Raw genomic sequence first — 26,753 nt, 5'->3', positions numbered from 1 at the left:
TTGGACTTGTTCATAGTAAGCTGGGCCTTCCAAGGTCAACTATTGATAAAGAGAATTACCCAAGAGACTTCCTATCTTCCAGATTGACTGAGCCATTTTCTCAACTGAAGTTCAGCCTTAAAGTTTCATGTAAATGTCACAATATAAAACGCAGTATACTTTCACAGGTCCTAAAGTCTTTTAAAATGTCAATACTTTAGTCAAATATGATAGCGCACACCTTTAATCCCAGCACTCAGGAGACAGAAGCAGGTGGATTTCTGTGAGTTCAAGGTCAGCCTTCTCCACATATCAAGTTCCAAGACAGCCAAGACTAGGACTAGAGAGACCCTGTCACAGAAATTTTTTTCAATACTTTAAAAGGGCAAGTTCTTTTTAAAAATCCCACATTTCTTGACTTAGGGTCCTGTAAAAATGAAGAATAAGTTAAATGTTATATTTTAAAAGTGTAGAACCAGGGTACAGTTACAATCAAATCAAAGCGAAATTGACATCTGGCGGTATCAATCAAACTTGGTGTGGCATCTGGAACTCATAATTTTCTGAACTCCAAAGAGACTGGACAGCTCCGTTTCTCAGGCTCTGCCATCTTTAACACACCCAGCTTGTCGCAGGCTCAGACCAACTCCATTCTGCATCCACTACTGTCATTAGTGGCTATACGCTGATCCCTGTGTCTCCAATATGCCCCACTCTCCACTGAAACTGAGGTTGGATCCTCACCAATGGCCCCTCACAGTGCCGAGCCCCAGCCACTCTCCAGGACCCCTTCCATCCTGCAGCTTCCCTGCCTAAGCCAGCATTACACTGGAGACTCGTAGATAGTACCAGGTTTGGCTGCCAGCTCGAGATACAGCCTTGACCCCCTGTAAAGCAGAATCATAGAAAAAGAGTGACTAGGAGATATATGGGGCATTTATTTATGAATCAAGCCACTTCTCCCTTCAATAGATTATCTTTTTGAGAATGCCTACTATGCTACAGTCATTGGAAGGCAGACATAAGCCTAGCTCTTCCTCTCCAGGATGGCATGGTGCAATGGGAAACACAGCCATGTTGACCAGCTATAACAGCACAGATGGTGGTGATTCTGGTAGGGTGAGGCTATTACATTCTGGAGGAAAGGCCTCCACAGAGCTCTGAAGATGGGCACAGGTTGACACAGTGTTGAGGGAGAGAAGAGCCTCCAGGGGACAGAGTCACCTGAGCTATGGGGAGAGAATATCATGGAGGATAGCCATGCGTATGGCTGAAGGGATGGATCCACAAGACAAGAGGCCAGTGCATCCTAACACTCAGTAGTCAGGCTTTATTCTGAATTCTGACAAGCTGGTGGCCGTGGAAGTGTTTCTGAGCAGGCTGGTGATGTAACCATATTCTAAAGCAGCCCCTCCCCCCCCTGGGTGGTGGTAGCGGCTTAGATCAGTGGAGGGGGAGGATGGGATTGAGGGCAGGAAGTCAGATGGACCCTAGGCTGTCACTGTCCACTGTCATGATGCGTGCTGTTCTACGTGGCTCTGTCCTTTCCTCAGGAGCAAGGCCGCACCCTGAGGAAGACCATGCTGGAGTTGGAGAAGCAAGGCTTGGAGGCCATGGAAGAGATTCTGAGCAGCCCTGAGCCCCCGGACCCCGCTGAGGTGGGGGACCTTTTCTATGACTGTGTGGACACGGAGATGAAGTTCTTTAAGTGATGTAAGCACCCCCATCCTTACTCAAAATTTCCCACCCGACTAAATTACCAGCAGATAAACACTCTTCTGTTTGAGTAAAATGAGAGTTACCATGTGGCCTCCTTGTGTCTAAATGTTCCCTCTGTTCAGCTTAGCACCCCCCCCCCCTTTGCTATGTAACGCGATCCCACTTGCCTCTTGCTCCATTGTGTGATAAGCTATGGGCTTGAAGATGTTCTTGTATTTCAGTGACAATGGACACCTTAGCTTCTTATGAGGAACTAGAGTTCCCTCGCCTTGGGCAGGGCTGCAGGGCCACGCTGGTGGGAAAGACAAGAGTTGTGAAGGGCCTGGCCCCTCTCTAGATAGTGGTTTCTTTAAGGTTAACAAAAGGCTTTTGTTCATACCAAAGGCTCTTGTGTGTGTGGATGGGGGAGAGCCCCCCAGCTTCCCTCCACAGAGCACAGACCTGTGTGTAGCTCATAGTCCCCCCAAGTGTGTCCTGGGAAGGAACAGAGGACTCATGGGCACAGTCCCAGCTCTGCTCCACTGTACGTGATTTTTGAAAGACCTGAAGACCTGTCTGTTGTGAACTGTGCTCGCATGCAATGGAGCAGACCTGCTTCCACCTGCAGGAGAGCTGGGCATCCATGTTAGCCGCACCTCCCATCCAGCAGTGCTCCCACCTGAGGACCTGGCCCCGTGTAGAAGTGATTGGGATTTGATTGTCAGCATCTTGTATGAGATTCATTAAATGGCCCCCTGCAGAGCAGCCATACGCAGCTGCAAATCTCAGCCAATGAGGGAAAGGAAAGGGTCGCTCCTGACTGCGGAGAGCATGGCTAATGTACCTGGGATCTGAGCAGCCATGGTCTCAGCAGAGCCGGAAATTAAACTCATTTGTTTCCAGCATCGGTGTGTTTGCACAAAGGATTTGACGCCGCAGGAGTATGTGAGGAAGACAGGGCGGGCTGAGGGCAGAAGGTGGTGAGACATTTATCCACAGACCAGTCAGCCTCATCCCACCCACTGCTTCGTTAACTAGATCCCATAAATCAGTAGGATCTCCTCCACGTCAGTCTCACGCCCCACTGCCCAACAGATGCCTTGGGACGATGTCTAGAATGGGAGAGAGGTATAGGTGCCTATCCACTGCCACTCTCCATGACTGAAGGGGCAGAAAGATGACTGGCAGAAGTATAGACTAGAGGAGCAGCCAGTGAGCATGTGCTGTGGGGGCCTAATTATAGGTCCTCATTCTTGACAGGGCTGAGCAAACAGAAACTGTCCATCAGTGATCTCAGGCATGGCTTAGGGCTGGCAGGGACCTGAGCCTTCATTTCACAATGTGATGCTGGCTACAGGTTTTATTGGGACAAGTCTTGTTTCTCTTCCAACCCTCATTTGAGAGAGAGAGAGAGAGAGAGAGAGAGAGAGAGAGAGAGAGAGAGAGAGAGAGAGAGAGAGAGACTATTCACTGTGAGCCCCTTTCTTGACTGTTTTGTGGGTTCCACATATAAACAAATGGCAAAACATGAGAGATGGGACAAATTCATGACAACCTGGCATCTCTTGCGGATGAACAGAGGGTCACAGGAAGAGCAGCTAAGCTGAAAGTGCCCGGCAGGTGCAAAGAGGAAAAGGGTGAGGTTTGAGGAGGAAGCAGTTGCCCGTCCATCCTCACCTGCTGAGCTATTTAAGGAAGGTGATGCAGAAAGCCATCCTGTGAACTCCTTGTGTGGTCTCTCCTCTGTCTCTGAGGCCAGCTCATCCGATCTGACCTGCCTGAGACAACCTAGGTGATTAGGGGTTTGATCAGAGGTCTAGTGATAGCAAACGACATAGCCACCTTCTTTCATTACTTTGGCCAAGGTCGCAGATGGCTGTGACAACTTGATGTTGTTACTCAGGTGTGCACTGGAAAACCCAGTGGCTGTTTTTATTGTTGACTGTAGTCCAGCCTCACTGAGAAAAGCTCTTTGGAGCATTGTACAGCTCAACCATGTTGTCATGTTACCACCAGAGGGCGCAGCAGCCCCCTAAGAGCAGCCGCTAAAGGGCCTGGTTTTCTCCTCAGGCAATGGATAAGAGTTGAGCTATGGAAGCTTTGCTTACTGGGGTGGATGAGAACACACGAGAGGAGAGTAGGAAATCTGCCACGGTGCCTGCACGTCCTTTAGTGAGTTTATCAAAACTAACAACAGAAATGATACTGGATTTTGAGTAAGCGGACGTAGGAGAATATTTGTTTTAAAATGCATCTAACAGATTTCTCTTTGAAGAAACACTTCTTACACGGGTAATTTTTCAGTTAGGGGTCACTTTTATGAACAGCATGGAGAGAACAGATATTCAGGAATGTTTAAGATCGCTCTGTAATTAACTTCCCAGAAGACCACCCTGTATCTATTAACCCTTGAGGATGGGGGAATCCTGAGCACACTTTGGACAGAAATAAGTCATGATCATGAAGGATGGACTGCCTGCCCCACCTGCGCCACCTGCCCCACAGAACCTAACCTAAGCTAGCTAGTGTTGTGTAGATGAGATTTGCAGTAAATGAAAATGCCAGCCTAGCTGGGGGCAGACACTTGAGTGAACATAAGTTAGTAAAGTGGAAATAGTCTTTTATCATCCTTAGGGGGGTCTGAAAGCTGGATAAGCATCTGACAAACTCTTTGGAGACTTAGCTCAACACAAGCTCCAGTGTTGGGAGGAGTTGGCCTCACAATCTAATGAAGCAGGTGTACGCCTAGTAGAGTTCAGTGGCAATGCCCCCTCCCTCTCGGGTGAATCAGTAGCTGTGAAAACAATTGTCATCACAAAACTGTCATCTCACAATGATACAGGCGATGCCACTCTGGAAGGGCCTCAGGGCAGCCAGGTGTGCGTGTCTTAAAACTATTGACTGCATTCTTGTATTGCAACCATCTTCAGCTCAGAGTTCAGCCTTGGGAGAAAGCACACCATGGAGGGAGAGGTGTGGCAGGTGTTGGGCAAGCATCCCGGCCCTCTCCGGTGCCTCCCACAGCCATGGCATTTCACACCACACTGGTGGTGAGCCCCAACTCCTGTCCCGTAGTGTGCGTCACATGTGTTTTATTGGACTGAAGCCAATCATCCTGAACTGTCATGCAGAGAATTCTTGCAGGAATCAATAAGGACATGTCTCTAATCCTGTTGTGAGAACTGAAATGCCACAGCTGGAGCAGTATAACAGAAAACCTTTGTTTCCTGTGGGGGAGAACTGACCATGTAGTCTTAACAGCCTTTTGTACAAATATCTACAAATCAAACCATGTCTCTATCCAGTGCTTGCCCTCGGAGTGTCTTTAAATGCACCAAGTGTACAATAAAAAAACATGGAAGTCAAAACGTGGGAGTCTCTTCCTGTATATGTTTCATGAACATAGTCAACACCAGTCATAACACATACGTGCAAAAGACTGTGATTTTTCCAGTTGGAATCTTTAGAAAGCTCAACCACCTCACCAGGGCCTTACACTATGTATGCATCTCTACAAAGACAAAGTCACTGTTTAAAAATGAACCCCAGCTGGGTGTGCTGGGGTACCCTTCTAATCCCAGTACCTTGGGAGGCAGACAAGCAGGTGGATCTCTGAATTTGAGGATAGCCTGGTTTACAGTGAGAATCCCAAGATAGCCAGGGCTACCCAGAGAAACCCTGTCAACAACAACAACAACAACACCCCAAACTATAACCATATGCCACTCAGCTCTGTGAGAACAGCGGCCGCGATGTAAGGAGCTGGAAACAGTGCACATTGCTGGCAGAAATGAAAATGGTTGTCCACTGTAAACTATGGAGATTTTTTTCATAAACTGTCATATGGCCCAGGAATTCTATCACCTAGTATGTACCAAAGGATTGAAATCAAGACCTATAAAGATGCCTGTTCAGTCAGCTTCCCAGCTTATTTAATTACTTACCTATAGATAAATGTATGGATGGATGGTTACATAATGTGGTATATCTAGGCAATGGAGTACTACTCACCCTTAGAAGGAGACAATTCTGACATATGCTACATACAATATGTATGAACACTGTGTTGGACAAAACGAATGTCAAAAAATACACATACACATATCTGTTTACCTGAAATATTTAGAAGGGGCAAATATATAGCCTGTTTGCTTTCCAGAGTGTGGCTCGTGCCCTTACTTAGCTCTGGGACCCAAGTGTTCAGAGCTTGACAGTGTGTGTCTTCATCTCTTTACATCCTAGCTATGCATTTACACCCTGGTTTGGCTGATGAAGAAACTGAGACACACCTAAGTAATTTAATCTCCAAAACTCAAGAGATTCATATCCTGGTTTGCCTTTCAACTCTGGTCTCAGACAGCCCCCTCCCCTTAGCAGGTGAACTTCATCTCTCTTTTTCCAGGCTTCTGTGTCCACTAGAAACACAGCTGTGGAGGCAAGAGGTCCCTGCTTGACAGAGGAGCCTCTTTCAAAGGGCTTGCGGAGTTGTAGGGGAGAGACTAAGGGCTTTAGGTTGGAGCGTTCCTTGGTGGTAGAGAGCTTGCCTAAATAACAAGGCCCTGTATTCAATCCCTAGGACTACAAAATAAATACTTTAAAAAAATAAACTTTTCTCATTTTAATACATTAGCAGAATTTATAAGCAACATTCTTGACCCATACTATAGTAATAAAACTGGTAAGTATGTTTTCTACTTTTAAAATGTGTATGGAAGGCACTCCCCTGGCATTTTTTGGTGTTCCAGGGGCTAGAGGGATGACATAGTGATAACATTTTAGTGCTCTGGGGACAAGTTTCATATCATGAACAAAGATGGGAGACTTGGACATGGCTGGGAGAGAAAGGAACGCTGATTCAGCCAGACTGAGCTTGGTGCCTGGGGTCCCCACTGATGAGCCAAGAAAGGTAGGCAAGTGCAGGCCAGGAGACACACAGCTAGCTGCATGGTTTAGTTCCCGCCCTTACAAAGACTGATGTCAAAACATAATCTTGATGTTCTGAGAAGGCCCCTTTTCATTGGCAAAGAGAGGCAAGTAGACACAGTGCTCTGGGACAGGGCAGAATAGGACCAGAGGATCCAAGTTCAGTTCCCGACACGGGTGCTGGGGAAGCTCACAATCACCTGTCACTCTAGGGGATCTGACACCCTCTTCTAGCCTCTATGGGCACCTGCACACATGGCCTATACATAAATACTCATACACATAAATAAAAATAAATATAGTGTAAAAGGTGCTACTCCTGGTGTTCCAAAAATCACTGTCCTATGTTTAAGTCCTCTGGATCCTTAAAAATGTGTCTTAGTACTTAAGCCTGACTGTTACACACTGCATTCACACACCACAGCCTCATACCATACCCCAGAAATGTGTGTATTCATCACATGTCAATCAAAAAAGGGGATCACAGATGAGTTTTCACAGGGAAACAAACACATTCTCACTTATTAAAGTTTATTAGGTACAAAGGAATGAATCTGCAGCAGGGGACACCCATAAAATATAAAATACAGGTGAGACATTGGGGGAGTCACAGTCTGCAATGTGAGGGTAAGCAAGGATAGCAGGGACGCCTCCACGTGTGAGTTCACGGTCGGGGCCTAACCTGTACACTGCTGGTGGGAACTGAATGTACCCACTTGGACTTGGAGGGGAAGGCTCCGGGACAGCTCTTGAGGAGAGCTGCGAGGCCAGATCCCTGAGACTGCTCCTTGCTTGCTATTTTTGGTTTCTGCTTGTTCCTTCCTTCTGTCCTTAAATAACTTTGTAAAAAATATTTATGTGTTATGTGTATGTGTGTGTGTGTGTGTGTGTGTGTGTGTGTGTATGAACAAGGGCACATGTGTGCACAGGCATGTGGAGGCCCAAAGGCCAGCCACAGGTATCTTTTTTTGGTCTATATCTACCTTATTGTTAGAGTTTCTCACTAAACCTGGAGCTTGCAGCTCGCTAATTCTGCTAGGCTGGCTACTGACCTTCCTGGGATCCACTGCCTCTACCCAACTTTACCCAATCCTCTACCAAGGATTACAGACTTGCACCCCAGGCCTGGCTTTTATGTAGGTCCTGGGGATATGAACACAGGTCCTCATGCTTGGGCAGTAGGATGTCTACTGACAGAGACATCTCCCCACTCGTGAATAGTTTAAATTCTTGTGCCATCAGTGTGGAACATGGTGTTCTACAGTGTACGTGAATTGCCCACATAGTATGTGAATAACTCACTGGGCAAACAGACTACTTCAAAGGCAGGGCTGGCTTCCTGATGGCCCTCATCGTAGTTATGAAAAAGCCTTTTAATGATTATCACTTTGCATGGCTGGGAGAAGAGTAGAGTGGATCTTAACCTTTCTGCACACTTCCAGAGCCAATGCAACAAATCAGCAGTATAGAACCTTCACGTCTGTTGATGTGGCTGTTACAACGGCTTGAGTCATTGCCCCAGAGATTTCAGAAACTTGACCCTGGCTCAGATTCTCCTATCTGGAAAGAGAAAGCACAGTGCTCATGTAGGACATTTGCTCCAAACGACAGTTAGGTGTCTGCAGACACACGGCTGAACACACTCCTTATCTATTGTCCCCGGATGGCCAGGGCTGGGCTAATAATATTCCTGTGGGGTGAGTGCCTGAGTGGGATGCTCCAAAGCACATCATAGCCCACTGCCCTTCTCCTTTGTCTATTCCTAGCTATTCCCAGCACAGTGAGGGATTAGACTGTTTCCAACCCTTTCCCCCTCCTCTGCTACAGGCTCCCCTCTCTGGTGGATGGGAGCATTTGGGGCCTGACAAGAAGCAAAAGCATCCTTCACTCCCTGGAGAATCAAAGAAGGGTACAGAGAGCAGCCCCAGCCTGGTGTGGCCCTCTGTCTATTCAGGGCAGCTGACCTTGCTGCATGTATCTGCCGGGCACCCCGGGCACACACTACCAGGGAAGAGAGTCATCTGTGCTCTTCAGCACAGAGGGAAGGTCCTTTGGGCTGATGGGGTTCCTGACAACGGGGCCAGATATTTGAAATATACTCCAAAAGCTGCTTTGCTCTTTTGTATGTGTTTGTATATGGCTGCATATGTTCCTGTGTGGGATGTGTATACATGTAATACGTGGGCCTCTCAACTTTCGGTGTTGTGGCCTCAGGAGTTGCCACCTTGTATTTTGAGACAATGTCACTTTCTGGAACCTGGGCTTCCCTGATTGGCTTGGCCGGCCAGTGAGTCACAGGGATCCGCCTGCCCCTGCTTCCCCAGCAATGCAATAACAAATGTTATTCCAGCTTTCTGTGTATATCCTTAGGCTTTTGGGGTAGGCGTGTTACCGGTGGATCTGTTTCTTTCATCTTCCTTTTGTTCTTTTTTAAATATATGTTGTACTTTCCACGTAAATCTTTCACTCCGAGTAGAGTTTGGGGAGGGAGATTTCTGAGGTAAAAATAAACGTATAATAATCATGAGCTGTATACAACTGTACTCTGCAGGGGTAGGAGGATATCAAAATCTCATAAAGCCGACTTTACCCTGGCTACCAGCATGGAGCTGGGAACATGGAGGGGCAGAAGGAAAGTGGAGACTGGGCACAAGGGATGCTGTAAACAGTAAGAGCATTGGCTACTTGTAAAAGAATTCAGTTAGAAAAGGGGCTCTGCGGAAGGCATGGTAGGGGCCACGCCCACTCTAGCCTTTGCATTGGGATATATATATATATATATATACATATACGTTAGTCAGCAAAATGACATCCCTGTACTGCTAAAAAGAAGCGAGACATGGCATCTCGCTCACCGGAAGCTGTGTGGCCACACCAGGACCTGGGGCACACTGCTTCCTCTGAGCTGCATGGTTTATAAGGCATTATTTGGTTCGATTTTGCAGTTGGTGTGATGAGAGTCATGCCAATAAGAAGCTATTGTGGAGAGTTATGACTTTTGGACTACTTGAAAACTAAGGATTCTCTGGAAAAAGGTTTCAGAAGGACCAGCCTGCAAGCATATGCTATAGTCACAGTGGACACTACAGGGCGGGTGGGATAGGGTGCCATCTGTACAAGACAGACAAATGCCAGGATGCATGTTTTAAAAATATTAAAATATTACTCAAATAAAAGTTGATTAAAATGGTGCTCTAGGGTTCGTGCAAATCATTATTTACAATAAATAAACGCTCAGTGCAGAGCCTGTATGTCAAATGTGTGGAGCTTGAGTACAGTAGGGTCTCGAGGAGTCATCCTGGTGTCCATCCAATCCAGAACTCCAGGACCTTGGCTTCACCATCTTCTCACCGGAGTGCCTTTAGAGATAACTGCAGAAACATGACAGAATATTACCGCAAAAACGTTTTCATGAAGACACATTGTCTATGGAAGATCCCATGGCTGGGATCTAAGACTTTCAGATTTTCCTTGTGGGAGAGATGACTCCATCATGTACAAGGAGTTGGTTTTGTGTTTTGTTTTGTTTTGTTTTTCCCCCAGAGATTGAGAATGGGAAGGAGTAAAGGACTTGAAGTTGATGGTATTTGGAGACCTGATACAGTCTTATAAATATTTACAGAAGCAACCATATGCAGTTCACTTGGCACAGAGCTCAGGCAAAGCAAACAGCATGTTGGAGAAGCCATATGAAGGCAACAGAAAGGAGGGAAGGGAACCAGAGTCCTCAGAGTTCTAGCCCTGGGCCATGGTACGCATATCCATACCAGTCTCTGGCTCTGTCTGTTCTCTCAAGCCCAGCGGTTCTCCTGTGCACTGCTTTGTATCCTCATGTAGTGCAAGTCGATTAAGGCAATTCCCAATGAGACATAAAATACCTTGACTTTGGGATGCTTAAAGACAACATTAGAAGCTCTCCTTGACTGAACTGGGGTCTTCTTTACAAATGTCATAGCCAACCCATGGCTGGGAGCCCTGAGATAGAAGCCTGAAGATCTAGGTCCAGAAAGGTGAAAACCATCCTTATGGGATGATTTCCACATGTGCTTGTCCTGAGGTTGGGGACAGGTCCTGCCCAATGGCCACACAGCTTTGCCGCAGGTTGGGGAGGATGAGCCTTGCTGCTTGGGATTCTAGTAGATTAGCAAAGCAGTGGGAACACCAGACAGAAGTCAAAAAGTCGCCCTGGGTGACTTCTGCAACAGGTTCTCCTTTGTGGAAATACATGAGCTTCTCTCTTCAGCTCGATCATCTGGTTATTGTGAAGGGTCAAATGAGAGCGAACAGAAAAACAGGAAAAGTTTTGTAAATGTAGGCGCTAGGAGTGTGGTGAATCTTTTGGTTTGCTGATCATAAAATATTACCTAGTCATTTCAGAAAATATAGCTCTGAAGAGATGGCTCAGAGGTGAAGAGCCCTGACTGCTCTTCCAGAGGACCCAGGTTCAGTTCACAGCACCACATAGCAGCTCACAACTGTAACTATATCTATCTAAAACTCTAGTTCCAGGGCATCTGGCACCCTCTCTGGCTTCTATGGGCACCGCACACATGTGGTACACAGATATACATGTAGGAAAAAAAACACCCATACACATAAAATAAAAATACATTTAAGACATTCATTTTAGGAAAATAAAACAGAAATCCCAGAGACATACTATGAACAAAGGAAAAATTAGTGATAATTTTCTAGAGTCAAAAGTCTAATCTGGGCCATTATTTGGTTTTACATGCCAAAGGAAAGTGACTTGGAGAGGGACTGCAGTCCTGAGCCCAGAGGCCGCTGGGCAGATCTACAGCTTGCCTGTAAGCGTGTGGTTTCTCTCTCACCTTTGCAGGACAATCTTGCCAGGCACAGCACTCCTGGTGAGCACTTCTTCTCTCTTCTGAATGCTGTCCATACCCCTGACCCACCTCCTTACTAGAAGACTGTGGCTAGGCCCACTGAGGACCCTGTGCAAGTGACAAGGTTATTCCTGCTGCTCGCAAGGTCTCCTCTGTCCTCCCAGTGGTGCTCCCAGTGGCTTTGGGAGTGGGGGTGGAGTAGGAGTCTCTTAGTTCATCTTCCTCACATTTACTAAATTTTTAGGTACTTCCATTCAAGATTCTCATCCCATTTGAAGTTTTATTTATTATTTCCTCAAATTGCCTTTCCACTCCTTTCTCTCCCTCTCTTTCACTAAGTCCAGTGACACTTAGCTTTGGTCCCCAGCAAGCTCCCTTGGGCTATGTTTCCTTTTCATTGTTTCTTTCTGTTCTTCAGGCTAAGCAATTGTTTTGTCTTCAAGCTCAATGATTCTTTTCTGCTGTTCGAATCTGCCTTGCATGTTCTCTATCCTCCCCACGCCCCCCCCCATCTCAGTTGTATCTGTCAGGTTTTGTCTTTATACATCCTTCCATTTTGTTCACACACAATTTTCTTGAATTTAGCTGAGCACCTCTAGGGCAGCTCTGATAAAGTCTTCGGTGAATTTACCATGAGTTCTTTTTTGAGGTTAATTTATGTTTCCTATTCTCCCTCCTGTCTTGGAAGGGGCTATGTTTTCCTGTCCCTCCATGTGATCTGTGTATTGTTGTTGCTGGAAACTACACATTTGGATGGAATAATGCAGCAGCAATATTAGAGATTAGATTCTCCACTCTCTCTAGGTTTTGCTTCTTTGCCGTTATTGATCTTATTTTTTGTTATTGTTTTATTGGTATTACTTTTTTTTTAATGGTTGTAAATTATCTCAGTGCCAAGAATCTTCCTAAGGCATAAATGCAGATGCTCAGGTGCTTTCCTGTGCTTCTCCTTTCTTCTATTTCTGTTTCATACATGTTTACCTTCAAGTTTCTTGAGATAGTTGTCATTATCCATGCATCCCTCTAGGTAATAGGTCTCTAGGCATTCCTAGCTATCTAGATTGGATCGATTCCTAGTTATCTAACCTTTGCCATTCTTGTGAGAGATTTTTTTTTTTTTTATTGATCAAGTAAATTGAGGTAGAAGACCCATGCTAAACGTTGGTGGCACTCTTCCCAGGCTTGTATCCAGGAATGCATTACATGGAGAAAGAAGCTGAGCACACAGCCCTCTGCTTCCCACTGTAGGTGCGAGATGCCCAGTTACCTCTGTGTGAAGCCTTCCTCTCTGAAGTTGCTCTTGTAAGATATTTTTTATCACTATAAAAGGAAAGGCGACTAATGGAGAACTAGTCGTTAGTGTTTAAATCCCCAGATGGGAAACAGAAAAATGGAAGGGAAGAAGAGACTATCCCAGCAGGCATTTCAGCCTGAAGGGGTGGGTCCTGCAACAATTTAGGGGCGGGGTGAGAAAATTCTGAACACTGACATCATCAGCACCTGAACCTCTGTGGTCTGAAAGAGTGAGGAGATACTGCAGCATGGATCTCCAAGGTTTGAATAGGTGGGTAGCTGCTCCAGGAGTATGCACATGGCTGCTTGTTAGGGGCATATGGGTGGGAAATGGCTAGATGCTGCCGTCTCATAAGCTGAAACTGAGCAAAATCAACTGGAGTGTATGGCTCAAGTCTTTCCTGGACACAGTAAGTCTTCAGCAGAGGCCAGAATTCATCTGCTACGGATAGAGTGCCAGAACCATCACCATCCAGGCAGAGTGGCAGACTGTGGTGCCTTCTACCTTGCCATCTTCCCAGAATCCTCTCTCCCACCTGTCAATAACCTCGCATAACTCTGTCTTTTCTCCTGCCTGCCACTTTACCAATATACACTCGCTTTTGAATCTGTGCTCATTGGAGAGCGGTTATTGTGACTCTTGGATTATCTGTATTTAGAAGTGGGGGGTATGTGTGGCCCGACAGGTAGGGGAAGCACCCCTCTCTACCGGGCAACTACAGCTTTCAGGACTCTAGAACCCTCCCAGCCAGGCCACTTCTTTAAGGTATCATACAATTGCTGAATGACTCTGTCAGCAACTGCTAGCTGCCCTCTGTTTCACAGAACTTCAAAACAGAAGTAGGCCAGGAAAGGACTAAATTCACGTGTTTGGTGAAACAAAGGATTTCTAAAGAGAAGCCCATATCATGAGCAGTGAGAGATGCCACCTCTATCCAGGTTAGAAAACTACGAGTTATTTTCGGTGAGAACAAGGTATTTATGTGGTTTTTTTTTTTTTTCCTCCAAGCCTTGACAATTAATCGCATGTAGCCAAGAGCATGAAAAATTGTGATTAAGTTTTGGTCAAAATCAATATTGACGGAAGAAAGAGCCCCAAAGAACTGTCTATTCTGTAGGTGAGGGAGAACACAAAATTGTATGTCACAGGTGTTCTGGGGCTTTCCTCAGGCTTCTGGAACGATCAGAGTCAGGACTGAATGGGACAGCAGGATTCTGAGTGAATAAAACTGCTTCCTTCTGTATGCTGCGGTGACTTTAAGGAAAGCCTCTACCACTGTAGGTGTTTCATTCTGGCCTTTAACAAAGGTACAGCAAATGGCCTTCTTACGGAAGAGGAGTCAGAGAGAAAAGCGTCTACAGAGAAGAAAGCCCTGCAGAGCAGTGGTTCCTGACCTCCCTAATGCTGAGGTCCTTTAAAACAGCTCCTTGTGTTGATGTGCCACACACACCCCCAAACATAAAATTATCTTATTGCTACTTCATAGCTGTAGTTTCGCTACTGTTATGAATTATAATGTAAATATCTGATCTGCAGGATATCCGACATGACCCCGAAGGGGAGTCATGATGCACAGGCATAGAGCCCTAGAGAATTCCAGGTTTTATATTCAGGGCCCAGGGAGGTGTTACCTGAGAATTTCTGGTTTTGATGTCATCAGAGCTCTGCCCAGCTGCCTCAGCTTGGAGCCAGGAACCAGGTGTGCGGCCTGAGAGAAACAAGAGTGATCTCACCATCTATTGGCCCAGGGCCTCTGTACCCTGTGGAGACACTTCTGCTAAACCAGTGCTCAGAATACCAGCAGAGGATCTCCAGGCAATGTGAGCCCAACCTGGAACCTTCTGCCTTCTGGCCCTGGGTTGTGTGTTTCCACCCGTCTTCTGTGTCACACGCCATGGGCTCAGGGAGCCACAGGCAATGATGTGTGAGAAGGCCTGCCTGACTAGCATGTACCAGGTCTCCGGCTACACTTCTCTGCCATTGAGACAAGGCAAGCCCATGCAGAGTCTGCTAAAATAGAGAAAGATTACTATCGGCTGACACAATTCAGGCCTCCATTTACCACAGCTCCAACAATATGTCTCCAAGATGTATTGGGCTTCAGTATTGTACAAATTGCACAGGATAGAATGCCATAGTTAAGAATTAAAAGAGTGTAGAAGATAAATGGGGGGAGGGAGGGTGGAACCCCAAATGCCTCTTACTCTGCATGTTCCACATTCAATTCTAGTTTCCTGTCCCTGTGTCACCACAACAGAAAGTCTGATTTTTCTTTTAAGATAATTTACTCGAGTTTTAAAGTCATATCCCCAGGTGATCCCCAAATTTCCCTTCAGTCAGAGCTTTGGACCTCATGTCCTGATGTCTTTTTCCCTGAGGTGTTTGGCTGGAAACCCCGCCTGTCCCTTGTCTTGTTGCTGTGGGGGACTAAGGATTCCACAGCCATGTCTCACCATGCACCCTATAATCTGCATTTCTGAGGCACTTAAAAAGCAGTGTGGTTACTGAGAACCGACTCTGACAAAAGGTTCTAGGCGCTGGGAGCTTTAGGGTGACTTATGGAGCAGCTATCAGCGGCCTGAATGTTCATGAAGATGATTTTGGGGGGTGAAATCGTATGACAAGAAAAATCCAGGCTTTTAAAATCCATAAAAAAACATAAGAAGCAAAATTCCCTCTTAGGTGTTAGAATTACTATTTTAAAAATCTCCAACACTTTTGAAGCATTCTAGAGTCTTACATATTTGGCACTGTAACAGTCTCACAGGTAAGGCATAATTTTCAGTGAACTGTCACAAAGTGCTCTAAAACCCAGAAAAAACACCAATCAAGGTCCAAACCAAGGACTGCATTTGTTCAAGAATAAAGATGTTTTGGAGCAAATCACAGAGAGAATGTTAGCTTTTTAGCTAGTTTGACTAAAAAGTACCAAGGTACTGACAGGCAGCCTTGGTGTATGTCCACAGGGAGAGCAAGAAGGCTTGCAGACTGTGGTCCTTAGCTTTATGGATGGTCCGTCTGCCTCAGACAAACCTCTCACTGGGCAAAGATTTCATGGGCACTGAACTGTGACCTTGCACTGTGGGTGTGACCTTGCACTGTGAGTGTGACCTTGCACTGTGGGTGTGACCTTGCACTGTGAGTGTGACCTTGCACTGTGGGTGTGACCTTGCACTGTGGGTGTGACCTTGCACTGTGGGTGTGACCTTGCACTCTGGGACACTTGCTACATCCGTCAGTTACCGCAGTAGGCCAGACTCTGTGAACATCTGCCCCAATCTGAAAACATGTGGTAACATAGGCTTCATGGGTAGGCAGTTCCCACCAGCTTCCACAAGCTGATCAGAACACACTGGCTAGAGGAAAATCCGTTTCTCTGTGAAAAAGGAGGGCAAACTCCATGTCTGGTTGCAAGAAAAACTTCAATGCTGTTGTGAGTGGCTGGGGCATCCTTGGGGATAGCAAGGATGCTCTGAACTGACAGAGCAGCTTAGGGGGATTTTCCCCTAAGGTGTCACTAGCCTCTCTGGGGTCACTCTGAAAACAGTACTTGCCACCTGCTGTCTCCGCATTGTGTTTCGGATCCTGTGGAATGACAGAGTTTCCACATTTGCTTCGGTAGCTCATAATATGAAGTGCATTTCCCCCTTCATCCTCATCCCATGTTTCCATTGTACAGAAATCTGTATACTGCCATATCTGTCTAAGTCATGGACATAACTGTGGATAAAGGGCAGAGGGACCATGGGCTTAAGGATTAGCTGTGCTTGGACCCTGAGCCCCTGATGGCTTCTAGCCTAACTTTTTGTCATGTGGAAACCAAGGGCCTTGTTACCTTTACTATACTTTCATACTAGGAGTAAAATCCATTTACAGGCAACAGGAGGATGGCTAGGTAGGACTTGGGCAGGGTGCAGAAAGGGTTTACAAACTTGGATGGCCATTAAGGCAGAGTCTTAGATGTGCTAACACCAGCCTTGGAGAGCAAGCACTGTGAGGTGTTAACTCTATTTGGGAAAAGGTGGCTCCTATGCAGATCAGACCTGTCAGTCAGGGGCCAACACTGCTTAAACCTTGGCAGGAAAGTGAACAATATACATTTTTTATATATTCAATGTGTATTTTATACAATATACATATTGTATATTGAACAATATACATATTTATATATCCAATATACATTTATTATACAAATCTGGACAGAATAGTAAAAAAATAACGAAAGCCATGGAGAATTTCCCCACATTTAACCTTTTTATGAACTTCAACATAGTATACAATTGGATAAATTTTTATAAAGTGTTTTTATGTTCTTTTTGTGGAGTCTTGCTTGGCTATTTTTACTGTCATAGCAGCATGACAATTATTATGGCATTGAATATTCAACATACTCTTTTAAAGGCCATAAGAGTTCTAACATGTGGCTGTGAAACTTGGTGTTATTCCCAAATTTTTCACTCTGAAGGTAGTTTAGCAATGTACATATGACTGGATATTTTTTTAAAAAAAATTTTAATTCAACCATTATTTACTCACTGTGTAGTTGGCTCCATTCTGGGAGCCAGAGAGAGGCCAATGGATAAAACTGATGCAGTTCCTTGCCATTCAGGCCTCATAGCATACTGAGGCAGGAAGCAAGGGTCAGCAGGAAGGTACTTGGGGACAAAATATGACATGAAGAAACTTTTAGGTACCTGGGCAGGAAGAGCTGTTGTTTGAATGGGCCTTCTAGACCATTCTTAAGACAAAATGTGACATGGAGATCCTTGCACTGGAGAAGAGAACTGGAGGGGAACTCAGGGGTTGAAAGGAAGTGAGACAACTGCAAAGGCAGAGCAGTATCTCTGCTGACCCTCAGAAGTAAAGTATACCCAGAGAAGACAGCATTGTGGAGCCCTGGACTGCTGGAAGCCAGCCTAGTAAGGGCGTAGTCAACTACACTAAGGATCGGTAAGGAACCTGCCCCATTGTCACCACAAACGTGGAATTAGACATGACCAGTGGCCATGTGCTTCTCCTACTTAGGATCATATTCTTGGACCATCCAAGCCTTTGATTTCTGTAAAATGAGCCGCTTGGTGCTGTGGTTATAGCAGTGTAGTGAGGAAGTCCTACAGCTTATGGAAATCGCTGGCTAGTTGTGTCAACAATGCCTCTAAAAGAAGAGTTGGACAAGAGTAAGCCATCATACTGCACTCACTGGAGTGGCTATGACAATACAGAAGAAGAAAATTAAATTAAAATCTGAAGACAACTGTGGTGAGGATGTGGAAAGATGGAAACCATTTTGCACAGATGGCAAAGGTGAAAAGTGATCAGACTGCTACAGAACCCAGCATGGTGGTTCTCCAACAATTACAAACAGAATTTCCTTATGACCTAACATTGTGCCTTGGGATATGTATGTGTGTGTGTGTGTGTGTGTGTGTGTGTGTGTGTGTATGGAAATTAACTGAAAACATAGTCTTGAAGAGTTCTCTGAACACCCATGTATAGCATTCTCAATCGCTAAAATGCAGAAGCAATCCAAATGTCTGACAGTGAATAAATGGATAAATGAAATATGATGTATAATACATCCATACACATGTATGGCTATCAGTAAAGACTTCTAAAGGAAGGACCTTCTAACACAGGTGGACCTTGGGATATTCTGCAAAATGAAATAAATCAGCAATAAAAAGCAAATAGCATATGCTTCTACCTACACCGGCTATTTACAGCATTCAAAATCATAGGGGAAAAAAATTGAATGGTGGTTGTCAGGGGCTCAGGTAGGAAGAGGCCTAGGGATATTACTTAAGGTGTGTGGAGTCTTGGTTCTGCAAGGTGAGACTCATCCTCAAGTTTGGTTGCATAGCCATGTGATCACACAGATTGGGCCAACCCTAAAAACTTGGTATAGATGTGGACTTTGATTTCTCAAGATTAAAATTCCTTTAAAAAGTAGACATTGGGATGTGAGCATAGCCCCGGTGGAAATCCACCACTTTCCCACTGAACTGACTGTGGCAGATTTACTGAGGACATGGGAAAAAGATGGCACATGTGGCTCTTCCCCTCCCAACCTCCACCATGGTGTGGCTCTTGTGGTGCAGCAGTCACCAGTCTAAATCTCTCTAGTGGGTGAGAGCATTTGGTGGGCAAGTATTTGGTCACATAAACAATGGCCTTTCTTCCTGCTATAGTGACAATAAGCATTTGTGACCTAAGTGTTTTCCCAAAAAATTCAAACTGATAAGGTTTTTGGTTTTGGTTTTTGTGACTCGAATACACATTAGTAAAATAAAATTTGTTGTTAGTGAGATTGTGTGTGTGTTGTGTGTGTGTGATACATGACAGCAGCCCTAACCTGACTGGACTGTGCCTAGAAATGAACTATACTACCCCAGTCCCTAGAGTGGTCAGATCTGAGCGAGAATTATTCAGGTCCTTTGTTGACTAAAGAAACTAACTATGGAGCCAGGCATCCATCCCTTAAGAGCCGCTGACCTTTTCCCTGGAATGCCTGGGCCATCCCAGTGGCTTGCGGGGCTATGTATTAGCAGCTGCCGCTGCCTTTACATGTTTCGTTTATTGCTGCAGGAAAGGGATGGGATGCTCTTTTTATTACTTTATAATGGGGAAGTAAGAAACAACTGAGGGAAGTAAAACAATTTCACCTCCCAGCTATGGATTCCATGGATAACGGTAACACAGCCTTGCTGAAGTCCACCTTAAAACCCAACCCTAACCCCACCTCCTGCATGGCTTGCTGTATTGGCTCTAAGGCTGCTGTCCTTTTGCTAGCTGTAAGAATTGTGAAAAAAAAAATTATTTAATCCCAATCCAAGGCTTCTACCCTGCCTTTGACTATTCAGTTCCTGGATAAAAGACAGCTTTTATTATTTACAATACGCCTTAATCGGCACTAGAACTGGACAGATATCTACCCTCTATGCTATCAGAATCTACTTTCCTATCAACAACTCAGAGTTATTACTTACTATATTTCATCTGGGCTGCTCTTAACTCTAATTGACTGGCTATGTTTTCTTGACTCCTAACCCACAGTGTCTTTCTCCTCTCCCCACTTTCTTTCTCTCCAAGTGGTCTCCTCCAACCCCAAGGCCTGGAACACCAAGCCCTACCTATCTCAATTCTGCCCAGGTATTGGCTGTGGGCATCTTTACCAATCAGAAGTAACTTGGGAGCAAGGTCACATAGTGTCACTTGGGTCTACGTGAGGACTATCTCTTCTCTGAGGCAAGCAGATCTCAGGGGCCAGCACTTAGCATTACAACACAGAGCAATAGACCAAACCTCAACAAAGAATAAACTTATTTAATCTAAATTTGTGTTGGGTCTAAATCTCTGATTTCTCCCAGTGGATATGAAGGCCACAGCATATGCATTCATACTGTAACCACCATTAGTACTGGGCTGTGGAATATTTTCATCACCCTAAAAGGAAACCCCAGACCAACCAGCTGTCACTCTCATTTCCACATCCCAGTCTCTAGCAGCAACTGTTCTAACTAACCACTTCCGTGGTCTTGCTCATCTTTTGACATTTCATATTGTTGGGATGTGGTCTTGGAGATGGTTCCTTTCACTAAGCACAGTGCTTTTAAGTCCACCCAGCTTGTATGCCTCAGCACTGACTCCTTGTTAGAGTTGAACTGTATCTTATGGTGTGCCTATACCCAACTTCGTTGACCAGTTTAAGATCAACGCTGTTTAAGACTCTTGATTATTATCAATTATTAGGCTATACATATTTACATTCCATGGTTTCATTTGAACTGGAGGTGGTAGGACCTTTAAGAGGTGGGGCCCAGGAGTCATAAAGAACTTGCCCTAGAAACAGACTGACATCTGAGCCTTGCCCTGTTTTCTTTAAGAAGAAGACACTCAAATGTTTATCCATCTGAGACCCGTGCACACTTTACAAGGTGGCTCTGGAAGCACAGGTTCATAGCTGCCATTTCCTGACTTTTCCAAGTTTGAGCCCTAGGCTTCCTGCATGGCCTCCCCAGAGGCAGGCACATTGGGCCCTGAGGATTGTGAAATACACCCGAACTATCATACTTTCCTGGTCTGCGCTGTCTCTGTCCTGGATGTTTTTCTGCCCGCTCATGTGGAAATGTGGCTTTCTCCCTAGGGATCTCTGACTCTGCCACTCTGCCCATGCCCTACATGGCTCCCTCAATGGCCAAATCCCAAACCTCACACCAATTAACTGAGGTGTGCTGTAAATAACCATCAGCACTCTTACGCATAAGAAAAGTTCCACTCATCTGTCTTGGCTAGTTTTATGTCAACTAACATGAGCTGGAGTCATCTGAGAGGAGGGAACCTCCATTGAGGAAATGCCTTTGTAAGACTAAGCTTTAAGCAAGCCTGGAGGGAATTTCCTTAATTAGTGATTGACAAGGAAGGGCTCAGCCCATTCTGGGTGCTGTTATCCCTTGACTGGTGGTTCTGGATTCTCTAAGAAAGCTGGCTGAGCAAGCCAGGAAGAGCAAGGCAAGAAGCAGCATTTCTCCATGACCTGAATCAGCTCCTGCCTCCAGGCTCCTGGCTTGCCTGAGTTTCTGCTCTGACTTCCTTCAGTAATGGACAGCTTCCTGGAAGTGTAATGAAACAAACCCTTTCTTTCCAAGTTGATTTTAGTCCTGGGGTTCCATCAGTAATAGAGACCCTAACTAAAATACCTATCAATTACAGTGCGTGACGTAAGCCTGGGCACCTGGCTTCTCTCTGTGGCATCTGATGCTCATGCTGTACCTACCAGTTCATGTGCATCTACTGCCCGGCAAAGTAATGCTAGGCAGACACGAGCCCACTTCCACCCACTGCTGGGTTTCCCTGTCCATCAGAGCCTTGAGAAGGCTTGGCTTCCAGAGCACTGACAGCTCTCTTTTCTTATTCTTATTCAGAAGGCACACCAGGCTCCTCTCTCTAAAGTGAGCACAGCCAGCAGAGAGAGCTGTGCCCACGCTGGTGCTGGGATGCTGGCAGCTTCTCTGTATTGGGCAGAACAGACATTCCCTGTTCTGTTCCCAGGGAGCTGAGCCCCATGGAAGGGACTTTGCCAGGCCCTCTGTAGGGACAGGTACACGAGCCTGTTATTCCTGGACTCGGGTTTGGAGCCAGTCTTAAACATGTCATTTTCCTTTTGAGTGCAGACAAGTGGGACTAAGGCCCTACTTTGGTGGTGGGATAAGAACACCTTCAACCTCACGTTGCTGCTTCTGCTGTCTCCTGCCTTTGGCCATACTGAATGACCTGCACAGAACTGATGAGCAGCTGCAGAATCCCTGTGCAGTCATCTCTCCAACCCTGTTTTCTTTGGCCTTCCTGCTGTTTTGGCCGAGTGGCATCCATTCAGCCTCCTCCTCTCTAGACTGGACAAAGTAAGTGAAGGTGCTTTTCGGAGCCTGCTTGTGCAGTGAAATTATGAGGAAGAACTCCTGGGCTATGTGGTTCTATTTCAGTTGTGCATCGGAGATCGCGGGCAGCTTTCAGAAACTCTGACACCTGGCACTCACTCTTGACTAAGGGCAGGAGTTAAAAAGCCTGCTGGATCATTATCACGTGTAGGCACGTGTAGGCAAGGTTGAGAACCACCGGCCTCTGGTCCTTTTCCATTTTGTAGTTTGCCAGAATCTAATGAGATTCTTTTCCAGCTATGAATGCAAAGAGCCCATGTCCCATTTCTCTGTTGTTTGGGTGTCTCCCAGCCAAAGGCCCTGGTGAGGGAAGGATACATGGTTCGTTTCAGCATTTCCAAGGGGATGCCAGTGAACTCTGGCATTCTATAGACATCTTTCAGTGAACCATTAGGCATGAGGACAAATACATCTCCTTAAGCTTGTGGAAGTCTGCACACGCAGCATCCTTGCTAAGGGCTAGTGAAGGCACAGTGCTACCTGCAGGTGCCTTGTACTGTGGAGGGTCTTGGTAAAGTAGTACTTACTTCTGGGGACCTTGCTGGGGTAAATCTTCTGACATGGTTTGTATTCATCTGGAGGGGGAAAGTCTTCCATGGAGTGGAACGTGAATTTAGACTCGAAGTCATCTGTACATGTGAGAAATACGGGAATTGGAGTTTACTTAGATTACTACTGTGACCCATGTTGTGATTGTTTTCAGAGGGACACAGGTCACTCTGGCAGGAAACCCTGCTTGTGCTTGCCTGTGCTGTGCAACCGTTTTGATGGCAAGGTTGTTTCTCCAAGAGTCCACCTGCTTTTCAAGTGTGCCTGGCTGGGCAAGGGGATGCAGCAGAGGCCAAGTGCAGTAATTCCCCATCACCATGCCCGAGATCCTCCACCCACCTAAGGGAGCCACTGAAGGAACAGAAAAGGGCTCCAGGCAGGGCGAAGGCAGCTTAGCAAAGAACCTGGTACTAGCCTTCAATAAGAGTACCTACTGCATTCCTAAAGGCGGGCTTTGAGCGGAAGGAGACCTATCAGCTTGGCTGTGCCCAGTGTGAGGCCTGAGCTTCCCAAAGCAAATAGGTTCTGCCTTGGGGCTCTGGTGTGGCGGAAAGTGGCCCTGCCCCCTTCTTGACTGACAGTCCCCTTTCTGATCTGACAGTAGTTGAGCACACAGAAGGGATGCGGAGGGTCTGAGGATCCTAAGTGTCTTTCTTCCAATCTCTTTTTTAAGTCTTCCTCCTGCCTGTCCAGAAGGCAACTCATCCTTCCCTTTCTCCAAGCCACTGTGGTCTTGTAGGCTTATAGATTTACTCTCCATGGCGACGTGCATCAATGTGCATGCACGGTTTAGTGCCGATGTCTTCCCTGCCACTGTCTGACTCACGGGGCTAGAGAGGGTTCTAGACCCCTCCAGACGACCTAGAGGGAAAAGCCCCATTTCACACATCCTGAAGGCTGTTCTGTGTTTCTCTCTTCACTGCTCACTGAGAAACAGGTACCACAGTGAGAGCAGGGGAAGCTGCCCAATTGTCTGCCCCACTTGGGTGGGCAGGGAACTCTTGTCCTGTGTTTGGGGGGCAGGAAGACTGCACTTGCAAGTGGGGGCCTTACCAATCATGTGCTGGCTTCCATTCCGCTGGCCTCCAGGCTGCTGGCTTTTGCTGGAAAGCTCTGTGGTGGGCGATCTTGCAGGTGGAGCTGGAGGTGGGTTTAGCTTTCCCCCACTGGTTCCTTAACAGAGAAGAAGGCAGCTATTGAGGCACCGAAGTGGGACAGCAGATTTTAACTTTATGCGAGAGGTTAGGTGTTTAGTCCCTGCAGGATGATGATGCAGGAGAAGGAAGAGGACAACAACCGGAGCCAACTTGTTCCTGATTGAGTTAGAGCTTCCTTAAGTGGCACAAGTTGCATACCTCTTTGTACCTCCGTTCGTTCATCTATACAATGGGAATAATAGCAGCAAGCATTTTTCTGGAGTGGTTGAAAAGATTAAATAAGTTAAAGTGCACGATACAGGAAATGTGCCAACCTTAGCTGCCACTATACTATCAATGATGTGGATCAATGTGTGTGTGTATTGATCAATGATCAATGTGTATGTGATGATCAATGATGATCAGTGATCAATTTGTATCAAAGCCTCATGGTCAGATGGCACAGCCCTAGAAAGGGACCCACTGCAGAGTGACAGGAACTGGAAGGAAGACCTACAGGCAAGTGCCCAGTGAGATCAGGAGGAGGACCTTCAGAGGGTGTTTCTGTCCTGCACTCTGCCCACACTAGTTCTCTCGCACTGCAAACCTTGCTTCTCGGTCCAGCCTGGGTAAAACTTTCTTGCCTGCCAGGGTCCATCTCATGCCAACCTCCTTCCTCACACCTTCCCCGGTTAGGAAAAGACCTCTCTCTTTCCTCTCCAGTGTTTGCTTGCTGCCTGCTGAGGTGTCTAACCCACACCCTGGTGCCTCAGGATGGGTGTTCTACTGCTGCTCACTTCCTCGGTGACCCTGCCACGGCTCACTGCTCCTCTGAAGGATAACAGGGCCTCAGCAGCTTCTGTCAGTGGGTCACAAACAACCTCTCCTTTCACCCCCATGTTGGGTTGAAGCAAGAGTAGTACCCTCACATTTTAGACATCCAAAGACACAAAGAGAAAAGCCAGATAAGTGCCTGCTGTTAGGGGCTTGGAGTCTGGAACGAGGAGCAGAGTGCTGGGTGAAATGTGTTGCATGTCCGTACTATCCAGCCTCTGCTCTACCCTCAGGGCTCCTTCCTCAACCCCAGCCTCCTTCCCCTCCTAGCTTCCTTCCTCAACTCCAACCTTTGCCCTACCCTCAGGGCTCCTTCCTCAAATCCCTGACTCCTTCCCCCTCCCAGTGTCCTTTCTCAACCTCTATGTCACCCACTCAGCCACCAGCCTCCTTCCCCCATCCCCAGCCTCCTTCCTCTCTTCCTTTCTGCTTTCCCTCCCTAGGTATCAGAGGGAAGCGCTAGAGGTGTCCTGGCCCCTGACAAGCCTGCTGCACGAGGTAGGGGAATAAGACCTGACTCTCCATTGGATGGGACTCCACAAGGGACTAGGAAGTCACTCATGCACTACAAGCCACATGCCCTCATATAGCAATCTTATGTGAAAATAACTGCTTAAGCAGCCCGCTCACACAGGGGTGGATGAAGCACTTGAACTCAGGTACCTACAGATCTCAAGACACCTGCAAGATCCCAAGAAACTGCACACTTACCTGCCTGTATATTTGTATGTAGCATGTAGACATGTGTGTTGTGCATGTGATATATATATATATATATATATATATATATATATATATATATATATCTAACAGTTTGTGTATATATGTGTATGTAGTGTGCATATGTGTATGGAGCATATATATGTGTATTTTCTATGTGGAGTGTGTACATGTATATGGTGTGAATTGTGTGTATATATGATGGATGGACCTGTATATGTGTGCATGTATGTATATGTGGTATAAGTAGTATGTGTGTGAGAGATGGACTGGTATGTGTGAGTGAAATATATAGCAGTGTACTTGTGTGAACAGATGTGTGCTCATCAGCCTGGGCATGTGCTGAGTGTTTCTACATGTATGCATGCATGCACAGCAGTATGGCTACCCTGGTCTCTGCTGCCTGTAGCCCTTGTATACTCTCTGTAATATAGTGCGTGCTTCATTTACAATCCTCTCTGGGGAAGGCTTTGGCTCAATACACAGGCCTGCTTTCTTGAGTTGGCTGGAAAAATCTGAAGAATGCAGACTGTGTTGCAGTGGGACGGGCTGTCACTGCCGCTGGACGCCAGAACAGGTGTCACTCAGGTAACTAAACCAGAGACCTAGTTCTGGAAACTGGCTGTACCTAACCCAGGGAGGAGGTCCAGAGCCAGCCCTCCCCAGATCCAGACCGGTGTCAAGCATCCTACATACTGTGAGAGAGACACGTCTGCCTGTCACCCCATTTGACAGACAAGAAGCACAGAGAGGCTAAGTGGTTGCCTCATGACACACAGCTAAGCAATGGCAAGAAGATCAAGGTCAGAATGTCTGGTATCCTCTGTGGGATCTAAGAGAGGGCTCCCAGCCTCCCTCAACAGTGGCTTCCATCTCGAAAGAAATAGTAAGGTCCCACAAAAGGGCCAGGCTTTAGTGTTCTGATGGAAAGTGAGTTTGAACCTTGCCACAGCGTGGTTCAGAGGAGCCTCCAAAACTGCTTTACCTGGGCCTCGCCGCTTCTTCTGCAGGATAGCCTGAGGGCCAGGAGCACCTGGAGGTGTGGGCAAGGCCTTCTGAGCCTGGAAGCTGGGGGACTTGGGAGGCAACGGGGGAGGAGTCTCGCCGCCGCTGTTGTTGGAGCCTGGCAAAGGAGGCGGGGCCACAGCGGCCCTTGAGGAGCAAGGGGCGTAGGTGGGGAGCGGTGGTGGCGGAGGTGGCGGTGGCGGCGGTGGTGGAGGAGCTGGGGGTTCTCGCACCTCCTGTGCAGGGCTGCTGGGCTCTGAGTGGAGCCCCGGGTACCCACAGGGTGGGAGGAGAGGGAGCGGGGGTGGGATGGGTGGCAGGTGCAGCGGGGCTA

General features: G+C 46.6%; 2 protein-coding genes across 2 annotated transcripts in view; one reads left to right on the top strand and one right to left on the bottom strand.

Annotated features, from left to right (window-relative positions):
* Scrn1 (secernin 1) overlaps positions 1-5,045 on the top strand; it is a 63,522-nt gene extending 58,477 nt beyond the window's left edge. The window contains exon 8 of the mRNA XM_031381968.1: positions 1,533-5,045. Within this exon, the coding sequence (XP_031237828.1) occupies positions 1,533-1,691 (159 nt within the window). The 3' untranslated portion in view covers positions 1,692-5,045. The remainder of the gene's footprint in view (positions 1-1,532) is intronic.
* Positions 5,046-7,114: 2,069 nt separating this feature from the next.
* Positions 7,115-26,753, bottom strand: part of Wipf3 (WAS/WASL interacting protein family member 3) — a 79,519-nt gene continuing 59,880 nt past the window's right edge. Inside the window, exons 6-10 of the mRNA XM_031381967.1 lie at positions 26,400-26,753; positions 23,778-23,897; positions 22,703-22,804; positions 14,373-14,449; positions 7,115-9,971 (exon numbers count right to left, since the gene is read on the bottom strand). Coding sequence (XP_031237827.1) covers positions 9,948-9,971; positions 14,373-14,449; positions 22,703-22,804; positions 23,778-23,897; positions 26,400-26,753 — 677 coding nt within the window. The 3' untranslated portion in view covers positions 7,115-9,947. The remainder of the gene's footprint in view (positions 9,972-14,372; positions 14,450-22,702; positions 22,805-23,777; positions 23,898-26,399) is intronic.

This window comes from Mastomys coucha, unplaced genomic scaffold (genome assembly GCF_008632895.1).
Source record: "Mastomys coucha isolate ucsf_1 unplaced genomic scaffold, UCSF_Mcou_1 pScaffold20, whole genome shotgun sequence".
In the NCBI taxonomy this organism is placed as follows: Eukaryota; Metazoa; Chordata; class Mammalia; order Rodentia; family Muridae; genus Mastomys; species Mastomys coucha.
This window is presented reverse-complemented; position numbering and strand designations above follow the sequence as displayed.